General features: G+C 35.9%; 1 protein-coding gene across 3 annotated transcripts in view; it reads left to right on the top strand.

The window, feature by feature from the left end:
* Positions 1-17,237, top strand: part of TAF2 (TATA-box binding protein associated factor 2) — a 113,856-nt gene that overhangs the window by 83,251 nt on the left and 13,368 nt on the right. For 2 of the 3 annotated variants that reach the window (XM_058444597.1, XM_058444595.1), the window contains exons 23-26: positions 2,389-2,618; positions 4,248-4,403; positions 4,894-4,999; positions 7,901-8,023. In XM_058444597.1, coding sequence (XP_058300580.1) covers positions 2,389-2,618; positions 4,248-4,403; positions 4,894-4,999; positions 7,901-8,023 — 615 coding nt within the window. The remainder of the gene's footprint in view (positions 1-2,388; positions 2,619-4,247; positions 4,404-4,893; positions 5,000-7,900; positions 8,024-17,237) is intronic. The other variant, XM_058444596.1, reaches the window with a different exon arrangement.

Here is a 17,237-nt window from a genome sequence, read left to right as displayed (position 1 = left end):
GTGGTGTTCATTCCTTTGTCCAAATTAAAGGTCCAGCAAAACCAAAAAGCCCACATAGAAATAAAAAGTAACCAAAATCATATTAGAGGGCTTCAGTGCACTTAGCAGCCTTTACTGTGCTGCCTAATCATCCTTAAGCTGACGTTCAAAAACAAAATAAAAGCCCTAGCTCATCAAAATACACATACTCAATTTGTCTTTTAAAATTAACATATATTTTTTTTAAATGTTAAGGAATTCACAATCGAATGACTCATTTTGAGATCATCGACAGCATGTAAAAGTTCAGGCTGGTTTTTGTAGCACACATGATTGGGTAATGTTGATCTTCAGGGTTTAGTTTTCTTCCAAACAACAAATGTACTCTAAACTGTTCTGTTCTGTTTTTCTTTTTTTTTTTTTCAACTGATAAAATGCCTAAGATTCACTCCTTTTCTTGCTATATCTATGGAGAGAGAGATACATGGCCAGCTGCTCTGGGTTGCCAGACTTTTTATTGCTCACTCCTGGCATTTATTCTCTTCCCTCAGAGGGTTGAGACCCTCTAGCCTTTGCTAATAGAAGCCCCAGGAATCTGATAACCTCCTCTTTGTGGAACTTTTCTATATGTAAAATGCTTTGAGGAGGAGAAATGAATGCCTACAAAACAATACTACCTCAAGCTATTGAAGTGTCCACATATACATATTCTAGGAAGGGAAAATGGGTTTCCAGTGTAAAATTCTTGCTTTTACTATGTAATGTTTTTTCCATTACTTGGTTCTCTGTAGCTCTTGCCTGTCTCTTGCTTCTACCAGTGTTGTATGTCACACAACAGCAAAACTGAAAATGTCTCAAGTAGGAATGATGAGAGCTATTTCACAACATTATAGCATGCACGGTAGCCTAGTACAATGCATGCTCTAGTATGAAAGTGAATTTACAATTTTTCCCATTGCAGATTTGCATATAATTAATAATTACCTGTTAGAGTAAATCTGATAAGAATTACTATTAGTTGATAATTTATTTACTTATATTAATATTTGTTGTGGAAAACCACAAAGTTTAATATTTATGATATCCAAATTTTTTCCTTTTTGTTTCTCCTTTTTAATTGTGGTACTCTTTTGAAACAACAGTTCTTGGTAAAAATTAAGTATTTATGGGACCTTCCTTCCCCCTTCCCTCCCTCCCTTCCTTTCTTTCTTTCTTTCTTTTTTGAGACAAGGTCTCACTCTGTTGCCCAGGTTCGAGTGCAGTGGTGCAATCTTGGCTCACTGCAGCCTCTGCCTCCTGGGTTTAAGTGATTCTCCTGCCTCACCCACCCAAGTAGCTGGGATTGCAGTCATGGCCATCACACCCAGCTGATTTTTGTATTTTTAGTAGAGAGTGGGCTTCACCATGTTGCCCAGGCTTGTTTGGAACTTCTGAGCTCAAGCGATCTGCCCACCTCGGCCTCCCAGAGTGCTGGGATTACAGGCGTGAGCCACCATGCCTAGCCGGGTTTATTTTTCTTCTCAAGAAGAATATCCACTTTTCTTCTGTTCACTTATTCTATACTCTTCAAGTCATTTAAAATTCTGACTAGAAACCATAGAGATTGTGTAACTCTAGCTGCCGAATTTCATCTTTTTAGTCAGTTCTATTTGATGACAATATCTACTGGAGTGTTCTACTGGGGAGAAAAGGAAGGTGAGAAAACCCTGGTATCAATGTGCTCTGATCTGTCATTGCTATGGGGTAAGGTATGACTTGAGACCAAAACTCCTATTTTGGAGATGAAAAAACTGAGACTCAGAGAAATGGAAAGAACTTGCCTCTAGTGTTTCAACTGGGAGAAACTGAACTTCTACCCAGGCAGTTATTTTCTGGTCAAGTCCATGTCTACTGCCCATTGTCATGCTTGTGGTTTGCTTATTTCTGTTATTTAAAAATCATAAATAAGTTCTCACTACAGTAACACAAATACAAAGGTGTTTAGCAAAATATTTTCTTCCTCTACAATAAGTCCAATCGTAGTTGTATGGTTTCTTACTATATGTAAAACCTGAAAGTAGTAAGTTCTAGAGATCAGAAAATGTGTCTCCATGATAGGGAGTGCAAAGGCTCATGGAGGCTGTCTTCCCAACAGGCTGTTAATGAAGAGAATCAGATAAGATGAACAGAGAATGAATGAATGTGGAATAATTACTGAGGAGAAAGAATAAAAAGGAAGATTTAAGGCTATAAAAAATACAATTTTTGGAATGTTAGATTTTTGGTTGATGTCTAGTATTCATTTTGTAAGATGAAAGGTGTAAAGGTTTTTCCAGTTATAAAGTTCCTTTTGTTGTACAGGTTCTGGGACAGTTAAAATGTATGAATCAATGTGCATATTGACTCATTTCTTTATTACTTACTTTTTAGGTACTTCACATGACTGGAGGTTACGGTGTGGTGCTGTGGACTTGTACTTCACACTTTTTGGCCTCAGTAGACCTTCCTGTTTACCCTTGCCAGAGCTTGGGTTGGTTCTTAATCTAAAGGAGAAAAAAGCTGTCTTGAATCCTACGATAATTCCAGAGTCAGTAGCAGGCAACCAAGAAGCTGTAAATAATCCAAGCAGTCACCCACAGCTGGTTGGATTTCAGAACCCTGTAAGAATCACATGTATTACAGAAGATGTATTTCCATTATATAGAGGATCTAGAGAAGAGAATTGTTTCCTGTGAACTAGTGAATTTTATAGCCGCTAACACAGTTTCTTGTGCCCTTTTAAAACATGCTGGCTGACATTTGATTAGCACTGTGCAAATTATAAAATGCTACTGGCAACTATAAAACTGCACATAACAAATGATGTGCTCCCGGTCCCATTACTCCTATTGTGATAACCTAACGATTTTTTTTATACTTGAGCATAGAATTTCTTCTCTGAGTAGCAAAAGATTGAAATGAATAACCTTTTTTTTTTTTTTTTTTTTTGAGACAGAGTTCCACTCTTGTTCCCCAGGCTGGAGTGCAATGGCTCAATCTCGGCTCACTGCAACCTTTGCCTCCCAGGTTCAAGCAATTCTCCTGCCTTAGCCTCCTGAGTAGCTGGGATTACAGGTGACTGCCACCATGCCCGGCTAATTTTTTGTATTTTTAGTAGAGACGGAGTTTCACCATGTTGACCAGGCTGGTCTCAAACACCTGACCTCAGGTGATCCACCCACCTTGGGCTCCCAAAGTGCTAGGATTACAGGCGTGAGCCACCACACCCAGCTGAATATTTAACCTATTACGTATGTCCCATATGTGTTAATGGCAAGCCATGTGAAAACAGGGGCCTTGTCTTTTTAAAATTGTTGCTCTGTGTAATACCTAGCACAGTTCTAAACATATGATAAATGCCTGGCAAATGCTTGTTGAATGAAATAAATAATGAATGAATGAATGACTAGGTAAATTAATAATCTGCTGATTTGGGAGGAGACTGTGTGTTACATTTTAAAACGTTTTATATACACACACACACACACACATGTTCATTTGCCTTTAGAGAAGCTTTTATTTCTACCTTTGTATTATAAGATTACCAGACATTTTGTAGAAAGACTTATAGGATACATATTAATCATTTTACTGTAATTTAAAGAAATTTTTCATGAAATTTTTTTTATTGATGACAAAATGTCTCCAATACTTCAAGCTTCATTTTTCACCAATATTTAGACCAGATTACTTGCCTGGCAATTCCCTACTGGTGTTTTGACACTTTAAAATGCAGATTCTCTCTATGCTAGTTAGTAATAGTTCATTTTAAATTTGCTTACTCACCTAAATTTTCTGAAGTAACATCATACTTATTTGTTGTCAATTTAAAATATGTCCTAGAGTTTGGGTTATGAAGAAGTAAGACAAATATTTACATAGAAAAAAGAGTCTCATTAAAGAGCTCTTTCAGATCTACATACTTACCAACCTGTGAAAATTGATATATTTATAATTCTTGCTCATATATGTTAATTTATCCACATTCGCACTGCAGGCCAAGAGGAGAAAATGGCATCAAAGGACATGTTCTTTTGGGAAAGCTCTAAAAGTTCACTTAAATACCTCCCTTCTCCCCCTAAAAAGACCAGCAGACAAGAAAAGATTACATTTATTTTAAGCCCATTACTGATAATTTCTAGCCACTGGGCATGCTCTAATCTGCATGGTTGCTATAGCTATTAGTTTTCAGCTATAATATGAGCTACTCGTCTTCAGAAATCTAATTTTGATCTTGAATATTGCCGCAGGAAGATGATCACCTTGCCAAGGAAGCATCATGTAATATATCAGCTCATCAGCAGGGAGTGAAGAGGAAGTCTGATACACCACTGGGGTCTCCCCTAGAACCTGGTCAAATACTGGAGAAGAATGAGGATAGCAGTAAAGTCAAACTCAAAATCAGAGTAAGAAATACAGGTTAAACCTGTATTAACAGTGTAGGATATTCACCTTCTTGTAAATCTTTTTGAATACTTGCAGTGGTTTTTCCTTAGCAGGAACACATGCGACAGACTGCATTATAAAACTCAAATGTCCTTCTGAGACATTCGAACCAAGTATTTAACTTACATTATCACATAATTCTTCTCTACTTGGGGGAGGAACTATGTGTGCACGTTCCACCACAACTCACTACTTTTTCTCACAAAATAGGAGTAGATTTTAGTTGCTATTACATTTCCAGTAATTTCTAATTGGCTTCTTTTAGAGGTTGGACCACATAATCTTTTCTTCTCTTAATATCTTTGAAGAAACAAACTACTTTTTATTTTAAGATTATATGGGGGTATATCCTATGGCCTCTCTGCTACTTTTCCTAAGAGCTAAGATCCAAACATAACGTGTGTAATGGTTCTTTTATTCCTCTGTTTTATGTGTGTGTGTGTGTTTTAGTTTTCCAGTTCTCAAGATGAGGAGGAGATTGATATGGATACCGTTCATGATAGCCAGGCCTTCATTTCACATCATTTAAACATGCTTGAAAGGCCGTCAACTCCAGGTAAGATTAGTATTCTGCAATCATTGAGGAGATGGAGACATTGGTTGATGTCAGTATTCTAATGTGTGTTACTTTATTTTCAAATGAACAAGTATTAAGTTTAAAATTAGCCAGCTTAAAATATTAAATTGTGTCAGGTTATAACATAAATTGGCAAAATAACATATAGAAAAAGTGCTGCTTTTGGCTGTTTTATTTTGGTCCTGCTTGTATAAAATCCATCATTCAGATTCTTTCTGGTAGCTCAGATTTCTTTTTTGTGTGTATGTGGTAGACTTCATGTAACCATAGTTACATTAATTTTTTTTAACTGCAGTTAATGCTGCTTGTAGCACTACTTTCTCTTTTTGCCTGCCTATCTCATATAATATTATGTCAGTCATTTTCATACATCATTCAAAAAGCATGTTTTCTTTTGAAAATACTACCTAAGACAACATAGAGTCAATATATTAAAATTTACCTTGTCATTTCCTTGTTGATAGGCATTAGGTTGTTTTTTATTTTTATATATTGTAGGTAATTCTGTACTTTTTTTTTTGTTAAATTATGTTTCTTGGATAAATTCCCCAAAATGTATTATTAGTGAAAAGATTAATGTTAGCTATATTGTGAGATACATGTCTTTAGATTTTCATAGCTCTTGATATGTATTGCCATGTTTTTTGAGAGATTATACCAGTTTATATCATAAGCTTTTTCTAATTTTTAAGGAATAAAAGCCTTTGATAAAAGTTACGACATATAGTAATAAAACAAATATCTGTGTACCTGCCACCGAAGTTAACATGTACATTATGTATCACGCACGGATGTTTCCTATATGCTTCTTCCCTGGTCCTGTTCTCCTGCCTTTCCACTACAAGTAACTACTATATTGCATTTTCTTTTTTTTTTTCTTAATTTCATTCTGTTGCTTTTCTTTGTAGTGTTCCACATAGGTATGTGATCCTGTATGTTTAGTTGCACTTGTTTTTTGAATTTTTTAAGAAATGGTATAACATGACTTGCTTTTTTTTACTCAGCATTATGTTTCTAAAATTCTTACTGGTGTATAAGTTGTAATTCATTAATTTTCATTTATGGTAATTATCTGTCATAGCACTTGTCATCAGTGTAATAATTCAGAACTTTTAGAGTAACTGTAAAATAACTCAGGTTTACTGTTTTTGTTTTTTGGGGTTTTTAAATTATTTTTTAAGATGGAGTCTCACTCTGTTGCCCAGGCTAGAGTGTGGTAGTGCCATCTCTGCTAACTGCAGCCTTTGCCTCCAGGGTTCAAGCGATTCTCTTGCCTCAGCCTCCCAAGTAGCTGGGACTACAGGTGCACACCACCAGGCCCAGCTAATTTTTATATTTTTAGTAGAGACGGGGTTTTGCCATGTTGGCCAGGCTGGACTCAAACTCCTGACCTCAAGTGATTCGCCTGCCTTGGCCTCCCAAAGTGTGGGGATTATAGGCGTGAACTGCCGCGCCCTTCCAGGTTTACTTTTTAATGCATTTCTTCTATTATGGGTATGACTGTTTGTCTCTTTTTTTTCTGGGTAATGTTTCTGTTTTTTTTGTTTGAAAATCCTTTTCATTGCCCGTGGTGGTTGTATTTTAGGATGTTTACATTTGAATGAGATTTTTTTCTCTGTTGTTTTTAACATGTTACATTTGTGCTAAAGACCTTATTACTCCTGTTGCTTTGCTTTTTATTTGGCTTTTTGTTTTAATTTTATTTTTGAGACCTGAATTATTTTTTCATTATCTAGTAATCTAAGATGAGCTACTAGAATTTGAGAACTTGCTGCAGGTAGGACATGAATCTAAGATACATTTGAAGACTGATAGGTCATGAATTCTTTGGGTTTTATAGTTGAAGCTTAACAGTTATTTTATCTATTCTGTCCATTTAAGTAGACAAGTACAGAGATGCTAAGTGACTTCCCCTAGATGACATACCCAGGTAGTGGCCAACTAAGGGCTAGACAAAATCTTAGGACAAGTGAAGGAATGTGACAAGTGAAGGAATTAAGACACAAAGAGATAAAATATCTTACTCAGAACGTATTTCTGAATTTTTGATAAGTTTGGAATCAAAACCTCAATCTCCAGATTCCACCACAATGCTGTTCACGTTACACAATTAGACCATTTTCTGTTTTAAATGTCTTTTGTAATCCCTAAACTATTTTGGATCTATTTGTTGAGTAAATTTTATAATGGTATTTGTTACCAAAATTTGGTGGGGGGGCTGGGCAAACTACTGTATACAGAGTTCCACATAAATAATTAAAAATATGAAAGGTTCCTGCCCCAGAATACAGGGTTTAATTTATATGTTCAGCAAGTCATTCAAGCTTATTGTCTCTCTTGAATGCTTATTCTACACAGATTTAAGCTTACAGGAACCATGACAAAGGATTAAATTAAACGAGATTTTTAGTAGTTTTAAAATAGTTTTTTTTTTCTTCTAAAGACACAGAGTCTTGCTTAGTGGCCCAGGCTAGATTGCAGTGGCATGATTATAGCTGACTGCAACCTTGAACTCCTGGGCTCAATACATCCTCCCACCTCAGCCTCCCAAGTAGCTAGGACCACAGATACACACCACCATACCTGGCTGATTTTATTTATTTATTTAGTTTTTGTAGTAGAGATGTGGTCTCAGTATAGTATGATGGCTAGGCCGGTCTTGAACTCCTGGCCTCAAGTGATCCTCCCTCCTCAGCCTCCCAAAGCATTGGGATTAAAGATGTCAGCCACTCCACCCAGCTAGTATTCTTTCAATTGTTAGAATTTTACTGTGGATGAATTGCTTCTTTGAGGCTAGCTTATAAAAACCTGTCAGCCTTTTTTTTTCTTTTGGGAAACAAGGAAATAAATCCCTCTTTTTTCTCTTGTTTGGCATTTTAGGGCTCTCAAAATATCGGCCAGCTAGCTCCCGATCTGCTTTAATACCCCAGCACTCAGCAGGCTGTGACAGCACACCCACCACAAAGCCCCAGTGGAGTTTGGAACTTACACGGAAGGGAACAGGTAACAATAATTAATCAGAATTAATGTTATTTTGTTCAAGAACAAATCTATAAATGTAATAGAGTTACTTCATCAACTTTAAAAAACCCTTTAAAAATACAGATCTTAGGACTTGGCTTTTCTTGTAATACATTGAGCTTATATTATCTAACTTTAAAGACTATTTTAAAATAGACTTTTCTTTTTCAAAAGTAATGTATTCCTATTGTAGAAAACTTGGAAATAAAAGAAAATTAGGTGAGGAAAAAAATTATCCCCCATATGCCATTTAAAGATAATTTAAAACATAATGCCATGTAATTATAATGAACATTTTGCTCTTTCTTTGCCATGCTTTTTCTAAGAATATTATGACAAATGCCAACTTCAATAGAAACCATCTAATTTGTACCTTTATAAAAAAAGATATAAACGCATAAAATAAAAAATCAACCACTTATCCCCCACTCATGTATATAATTGGTGATTCATTCCTGAAGACTTGATGCTATATTCTCTTATATCATTTCACAGTAATTGGGCTCAAGTTTGTGAAAAGTAATTTAATTCAGCTGTGTTTGTTACCTATTCTGTTTCACATTGTTTTCTGCTTATTCTGTTTCATCACTTACAAAGAGGGGATTATAATCCAAATGAAGTGCAAACATTTGATGCTGATGAACTACCGTGAAACAGATTCAGTCCTCAAATTCTGAAGGAACAGGGAGTGAAAAAACAAGATACATAAACAAAATCATTTTTAAAGAATAGTTTTTCCAGAAGTAGACAGACTTTACAATCTGTGAACTTCTGATTATATTCCAGTTGATGGACTTTGCTTATATAAATTATGTTTTATCTGATATTTTAAAGAGTGCTGTTTATTGCTTTGAGGAGCTTACAAATCAACTGTTATTAATAGGGGACTTCAAACAAAAGCAGCGCGTTAAACTGTTTTGATGTTGAGACCCCAGACTGTTGATTGCTTACTGTTCTTTGTGTGTTCTGTGCATTTATTGGAATAGATTCACCTAAAATATGTTTCAGAAGTAAATCAGCTGGGGACTTTTGCACTTACTTTAATGAGTGAGTTTTGATATTTCTTGGCCCTTCCTGATTTTTTGTGTTCTTTTGGTTTTGTTTTTGGTTTTGGTGTAATTTTGAAATTTTACTAGATGTAAATAATTTTCTACATTTTTAAAAATTATGAAGCTTAGAGAATTTCAAACTCCTTCATACAGTTTGAGGATGATGCTTCTGCTTACCTTTAAAAAAAAATTCTCTCTGAATTTCCAAGAGTCTAATCAATTTCTGTTCCAAAAAGAGTCAGAATACATTTGGTTTTTCTTAGGGGTGTGGCACATTAACCTATGTAGAAGCAAATCTGAACACTTTTTTTGTGCCTACCAGTGTGCCTTTTTATCATTGTTCCTTATTGCTTTTAAAAATACATTTTCACTTTTTTTCAGGTCTTTCTTTATAGGCTTTTAGTTCTCATGGCATCATATGGGAAGACTGGGGAGAAAGAAACACAGCCCTAATGGTGGGGAATAGGAATGCATTAACATTTGAGTTTTGGCTGCTATTAGTGTAGGGTCCTTTCTTGGCATGAGGCAAAAATGTATACCAGTTAGATGGACTGATCTAGTAATCTTAACTTTGAATATATTCTTTAATGTGGCTGTAATTTCCTTTAAATGTGTTTTTGCTATTCAGTACTCTGAGGTCACTGAGCAAGTCTTAAAATTCAACAGTGATATTACAAGAATGTAGAAAACCTTCATTTTACAAATAATAGTGTTTTGAAGGTTTATTTGTAAATATATTTGTTCTGGAATTTTGAATGCAGTTTTTCTATTAGTAGTTTTTTCTTCTTCTTCTTTTCTTTTCTTTTTTTTTTTTTTTGAGACAGTCTCGCTCTGTCACCCAGGCTGGAGTGCAGTGGTGCGATCTTGGCTCACTGCAACCTCCACCTCCTGGGTTCAAGTGATTCTCGTGCCTCAGCTTCCTAAGTAGCTGGGATGACAGGCATGCATCACCACACCCGGCTAATTTTTTTTTTTTTTTTTTTTTAGTAGAGACAGGATTTCACCATATTGGCCAGGCTCGTCTCAAACTCCTGGCCTCAAGTGATCACCAGCCTCAGCCTCCCAAAGTGCTAGGATCACAGGTGTGAGCCACCAGGCCTGGCGACATTGTTGTATTTGTTAAGTAACTTTCCCAAACTAGCCAACAAAAGCCTTACAACTCCTACCATACATCAAGAATACAAATATCAAACCTAGCCCTTGTGTGTGTCAACGTTTCTGTGAGAAGATTCACTCAGAACTCCAACTTTTGGGATGTGGGAAGCACAACTTTAGCCTAACCCAAGTCAAGTCAAATTGGCAGTGAAAAAGGAATTTCTTCTCTTCCTGCCTCCCAGCAGGAGCTGAAGATCTCTTACCATGGCAGCCACCTTTCTTGGGGTTGAGAGTTGCGGGTTTAGGAGGGAGACAGCACTGGTGAGGGAAGCTGTGACCTCTCTTCAGTCTCTAGGGATTCTAGATTAGAGGTCACAAATGAGGTTCTTTGGCCTATATCCAGTTCATCAAGCTGAGACATCTTCCTATAAGTCTCACAAAAGTTTTTGAACTAGATAACTAAAAATGAAGAGGTTACACATAAAAATATGGATTTCCTTTTACTCTGATGGAGACATTCAGGAAACAAAGCAAAAAAGCAATTCTGGGTTTCTAGCTTTTCTTGAAAAAGTGTGAGGCGCCCTTTTAGTAAGGCGTGTGATCTCTTATGCTGCACCCAGTAGTCTGTTTACTCATTTATGCTGTTCCTCAGGCCAAGGCTTTTGAGTTTCCGGCCTCTGCTTTTTATTTTATTTTATTATTTTATTTTATTCATGAGCTGAGATGAAGTCCTAGATGGCCCCCTTAGAGCCAAGGAGCCAGATGATAATTGAGATCTGGAATGTGTTACAGACCTTGTCTAGGAGGGATAGAAAAAGAATATGGGTTTAAAGAAGAGACAGAAACTTTTAAGTAGAGGACACATTATGGTTTACTTTTTAACCTTGCTTCCCCAGTTTTCCCTTTCCTTGCGTTTGATAGTAGAATATTTTAGGGCAGGATCATATGTGGATGTTAGATTAAGCCACTGGGATGAGAAGGGAGAAATGGCAAGAGTATTTTCCTTCATTACTTTATTATTTATTTTCCTTTTCCTGAGGTAAGGAAGGGGATATAAAGAAATGGCCATTATGGTTCCCGTGGTGATAGGGATGAACGTACAATATTCTCTCCCTTCTCACCACAGCAGCTCCCTGTCTATTACTGCAGAGCTTGAGGTGACTGGACTGTCTCCCAGGTTGCTGTAGGGATTGCAGTGCTGGAGAGGAGAGGCGGGGCAAGGGGAACAAGGAGCAAGGGAATTCCCTAGTGGTTTTTGTGGGAAAGAAGCGGAGAGTTTCTGTAGCTGCCTAGCTAGGGCTGCAGTATTATGTAATGCCTTCTTGCATAAGTCAGAAAAACACAATTCTGGTAAATTTTTTAATTTAAAAAAAAAAAAAACTTCTTTAAAGCTTGAGAGCTTGCCCTAGAGGTCTTTCTTTTGAAACCGGTATGAAAAACAGACTTTGATTTTTTTATCCTTAAATTATAATGATATAATTTCACATTTTTTTACAGTGATCTAAACAATCTGAAGAACAGAACTTACACCTTTCCTAATAAAAACTGCAGGTTTTATGTTGAATTTAAACATATACCTAAGGCGAATGAATTTACTAGAATTAGATTATTCACGGTTTCTTATCAGCACTTTCATCACATGGGCTGAAAAGCTTCCACATTAGACTTACGTTAAGTACCTCTTTCTGTTTGTTTTACATTTGTTAACTTGACTGCAGCTAACCCTTATCCATGGTGCATTTTATTTGGTCTCCAGGAAAGATTTTACATTGAGTAGAACAATACAACTCTGAACATCTCTTTTGTTCTTTCCATATAACATGAAATAGGAAAATTTTTTTTATTGTGAATTAAATGTATCTCTTTTCTCTGATATATTCGTTGTTTAGAAGAGTGACATGTATTTCAGGTTACTAAAAGGACTTTTATTAGCCTAAAGATGAGTCGTGCCTGTGAATGGACAATTTAGCAGGCGTCTTGTAAATCCCTGAAAGGATATGTGAAATTATGTGTGTAAATGTTTGTATCAAGGGATGGTAATATATGTATTGTCTTGATAGAGTTCTATAGATGACCTCATTATGCTCCTATGAAAGTAAACTTGTGTGTGTCCCAAATCTGATTATAAGGAAATTACGCTTTCTTACCACCTTAGATTAGAGCTGGTAAACGTTATTTAGGAAAGATAGATAATAAGCAAAACATATATACGTACATATATAGAGAGAGAAAACGAATGTATAAACATATATTCTCTCTATAGAGAGAGAATAAAACATACTATATATATATATACAACTGTATATATATAGTATACTTAATATTCAATTATAGTATATAGTATGCAATTATAGTTTATAGTATAAGTGAAAACTTAAGAGCTAAAGGTTGTTGGTGATGATAGGGTAGCATAGATCATTTGTTCTCCTGTTACTGCCAATTAATATATTTGTGTATGTGTCTTTTCACATATGCATGAGCATATTAATGGCATTAAATTTCTAGAAAACTTTCTAAAGGAATATAGGCATGTAACACATTCATGGTATTGCCAGATTGCTTTAATTTCTCCTTTAAAAAAAAGCTTTAGGCCAGGCACAGTGGCTCACGCCTGTAATCCCAGCACTTTGGGAGGCCAAGGTGGCTGGATCATTTGAGGTCAGGAGTTCAAGACCAGCCTGGCCAACATGGTGAAATCCCGCTTTTACTAAAAATACAAAAATTATCCAGGCATGGTGGTACGCACCTGTAATCCCAGCTACTCAGGAGGCTGAGGCAGGAGAATCTCTTGAACCTGGGAGGCGGAGGTTGTAGTAAGCCGAAATCATGCCACTGCACTCCAGCCTGGGCGACAGAGCGAGACTCTGTCTCAAAAAAAAAAAAAAAAAGGAAAGAAAAAGAAAAAAGCTTTATTATAGAGAACTGTGAAGTAGTTAGACAAGTATAATGAGGCCCCTGTATCTGTTACTCAGCTTCAACAATAATTGGTTCATGGTCAGTCTTATTTAATCTTACCCATTTCTACCCTTCTGAATTATTTTGAAGTGAATCCCAAATATCGTATAATTTTATTCATAAATTAGTATGTATCTGTAAAAGGTAGCACATTAAAAAGTCATAACCACAGTAATGTTACACCTAAAAAACTTACTAATTCTTTTATATCATTAAATATCCAGTCACTGTTTAAGTTTCAATTGACTCTAAATGCCGTTATTTATTTTTGTTTTTAACAATTTATTTGTTTAAATCAGTATCCACATAAGGTCCACATTGCAGTTGGCTGATATAGCCTTTATATCTTTTTGAATCTAACATTTCCAGTTCATACCTCTTTTCTTTTCCTCCCTTACAATGTATTTGTTAAAGAAGCCAGGATTTTGTTCTGTACTTTTTATTCTAATGTTTCCAACTCATACCTCTTTTCTTTTCCTCTCTTACAATGTATTTGTTAAAGAAACTAGGTTTTGTTCTGTACTTTTCAAGTCTGTATTTTATTAATTTTATACCCATGATATAATTAACATGTTAAGTTCTCTAGTTTCTGTAAATTTGTAGTTGTATCTAGAATTCTAATTGGATTCAGGTTTATAGAGGGTGTGTGTTCTTTAGTCTGGAAGCATACAATGTCTGGTCGACTTTTTGAGGTTAACCACTATAGATGTTCAACCTAGATTCCTTAATTCATTAAGTTGCAAGATAGTGATATTTCAGTTTATACTTTCATTTTTATTTATAAGCTGGATTACTTCTATAAAGCTAAATTTCTCCTCATTTACTATTACCCAGTGGTATAAGTCTAGGAAAACACAGATAAAATGCTTAATTCTTCTATGTATTTAATAATTTTCAAAATAATGAGTTGTTGCCTAGCAATCTCCAATGGTGAGCAGTCATTTTCTGTCTATCACAATTATTGTCCTTATCAGTATTCAATTTGTTCCATCTTTGGACTGAGTTCATTTGACAAAATTTTAACTTCCTTGCAGTTAGACCCTGCGTTTCAAGCTCACCTTGTAAATATTCTGCCATAGACCTGGAATTAGCCATTTGTCCTAGGAGCCCTGGTTTCTAACTCCTTTGTCCTTTGTGCTAACTAATCCATTGTCTTCTTAGTAGACTTCATGTATCTCAAGACAAATGCAAGATTTATTACCAATATTTCTTTAATGCAAAGTGTAAGGTCACTGTCTAGACAAAAAATTGGATTCACTTTTGAAGTGGTTGTAAGTATTCTTTTGAAAGATTACACCTACAAATGCTCAGTTGCCCATTAGGCAGTTGCCTGTGCTGAGAAGTACAGGTTCCAACATAATGTTTGGCTTTCTGCAATCCAAGTAGTTTGGTAGGTGTTTAGGATTAAATGATAAAACTTCTCTCTTCTCTGAAATGCAGAAGAGAACCTCAAGCTTCCAAGAGTGCAGACAACCAACAGGAAAGCTGCAAAGTCTGTTGATATAGAATGATTAAATAATGAGATGGAAGCTAAAGGAATTTGTTCATGAGACTTTAAAGCTTCTTACTACTTCTTATCATCCGCCTGTGTATTCTGTTAGGTATTGGCCTATTTTCCCATATTTATAGAATCAGGAACATATTCATGCAATTTATGTATTAAAATCTGAATTAAAATATGGTAGCATATATGGCTGAAACTAAATCAGATAATCTCAATATTTTTGTTCTTTTAAAGAATATCTGGGTACCAATTATTACAGAAGATACAGTTCTCCAAACTTGCCTGTATATATAAATAATACATTTAGCTTTTACTTTAGTATTAGTGTTGGCCTTATTACAAAGATCATGAATATAAGAAATAGAATTTTGGGATACTAAAATGTGAATAATCTGTGAGCACAGAAACTTTGATTTGTTCACATGTTCTAAAATATTGGAGCAGTGCCTGACAGAGGAAGTACAGGAGTCAAATACCACTTGAATGGATGAGCTATAATACTTTTTGTGCATTATTCTTCTCTCCTCAAAATCAGTGACCTTCAAGTTATATTTAGTTGGACTAAGTTCACCTGACATTTAAAAAGAAGCACAACTGTATAATTCTGTTATATTCATTCATTCATTCATTCATTTAACAAGCTTTGTTAGAGGGGGCGGGTTAGGGGATGAAAGATACTGTGCTATATGTTGGGACACAAAGATGAAAAAGACAAACTTCCTGTCCTCAAGAGGCTATCAGTTTAATGGAAGAGACTCAAAGACAAAAGAAATACAGCAGTCCATCTTGGTGTAGATGGACACTGTAGCATCATGGTTAAGAGTAAGACTCTGGAGTCAGGCTCTTTAGATTTGTAGCTCAGACCTGCCTAAGTACCACCTTGGGCAAATCTCTCTCTGACTTAATTCCCTTATCTGTATTATGCTGTGGAAACATGAAGGAACCAGTTCCTTTGGGAAATTTGAAGAAAACTTTCTAAAGAAACATTTGAATTAGGTTTTAAACTATTGAAGAGACTAAAATGTTCTTTGTTTCCTTATCTCTTCCTTCAGGTTGCAGCTTAACCATTACTTTCCTGGAGAACTTTGCCTCTCTAATCCCCCTCTTCCCCCAACTAATTTAAGTGCCCTGTTGTGCTCCTGTTTCACTTTATGTTTTGCCTTTTTATTACTCAGGTTCACTTACTCAATTTATTTCTTCTTTGCTAGTCTGTAAGCTCCTAGGAGGGAGGAGGGCTGATATCTGTCTAGTTTATCAATATATTCCCCAGTTCCAATATAGTTTCTGATGTTTGTTAAATGAGTATATCAGTTAGACAAGAAATAAGGAAGGAAGGACATCTCAAGCATAGGGAATAGCATTTAGAAATACACAGTGTTATGAAAGGTTTAGCTTAGAGTAGTATATAGAAAGGAAGAATGGAAGGCTGGAAAGGTAACTTCAGGACAGATTATGAACTGTCAATAAATAAAATTAGTACTGCAATGTAATTTTTAGAAAGCTTCTGTGGTGATGTCTGTTTTGGTGAAAACCATGATTTGGGGGCTGGTTTGGATCAAAATTAGTGCTGAGAAATTTACTTTTTTAAAAAAAGAAACTACATTGAAATCTATTAGTGAAAAGCCTTTTTTTTAGCTAGTTTGGATTAATATATATATAATATTTTTTCAGAAATTCCTGCACTAAAGTCCAAGGAGTTTATCTTTTGTACTGTCAGTAGAACCAATTGGGTTTTTAAGCAGATAAAAAGCAGCTTTGTTTAGGAAGACCATGATGCAGCAGGGTTTCCCATCCTGGACACTGTTGACATTTTAGGCATAATTCTTTGTTGGGGGTATAGGGGTGTCTTGTGCATTTTAAGATGTTTGCCAGCATCTCTGGCCTCTACTCTTAGGATGTCAGTAACAAAATGTCTCTGAACATTGCCAAGTAACCCTTTGGGGGCAAAATCACCCCTGGTGTTCTGAGAACCACTGCTGTGAACTATATATACATTAGACACTTAACCCATAAGCTACTTCAGGCAGAGAAACCTTAGTGACTAGGAGGAGACTAGTACCTAGTATCTATAATACTAGTACCCGTAATCCAGATGAGGTGGGGTGGTCTGAATTAATACAGTTGCAGACAGGATTAGGATGGTGGGGCGGGGGGGGGCAGATTTAAGAGATACTTATGAGAATCAACAAGATTTGGTAACCACGTAGCTCTGGAAGGGAGGGAATCTGAAATGAATCTTAGGCTTAAGTTGGCTGCATGTAAAGCAATACCATTAACCTATAAATATAGAGAGAGATTTGTTTCTCAGAGTATGGTCCAAGGATTATAGGCCTGTGGGTCTGGAGGAAAACAAATCTGTACACTAGAGTTGGAGAACTACTATTATAGATTCCTAGACGGATAGAATGTTAAAACTCTAGAGAGCCTTTGAGGACATTTGATCTAGATTTTTAGATGATGAACTAGGCCCAGAGAGATGAAGTATAGCTAAAGGCTAACAGGACAACCTAGTCTAGAGTATGGGCCTGCTAATTCTGTTTCTTTCTTTGTACTGACACTACTCTCATCTGTGTAGAGAGACAGATGTTCCCTT

Source organism: Hylobates moloch, unplaced genomic scaffold, assembly GCF_009828535.3.
Source record: "Hylobates moloch isolate HMO894 unplaced genomic scaffold, HMol_V3 SCAFFOLD_9, whole genome shotgun sequence".
Lineage (NCBI taxonomy): Eukaryota > Metazoa > Chordata > Mammalia > Primates > Hylobatidae > Hylobates > Hylobates moloch.
Note: the sequence above shows the minus strand (reverse complement) of the source record. Positions and strands in the feature narration are given on the sequence as shown.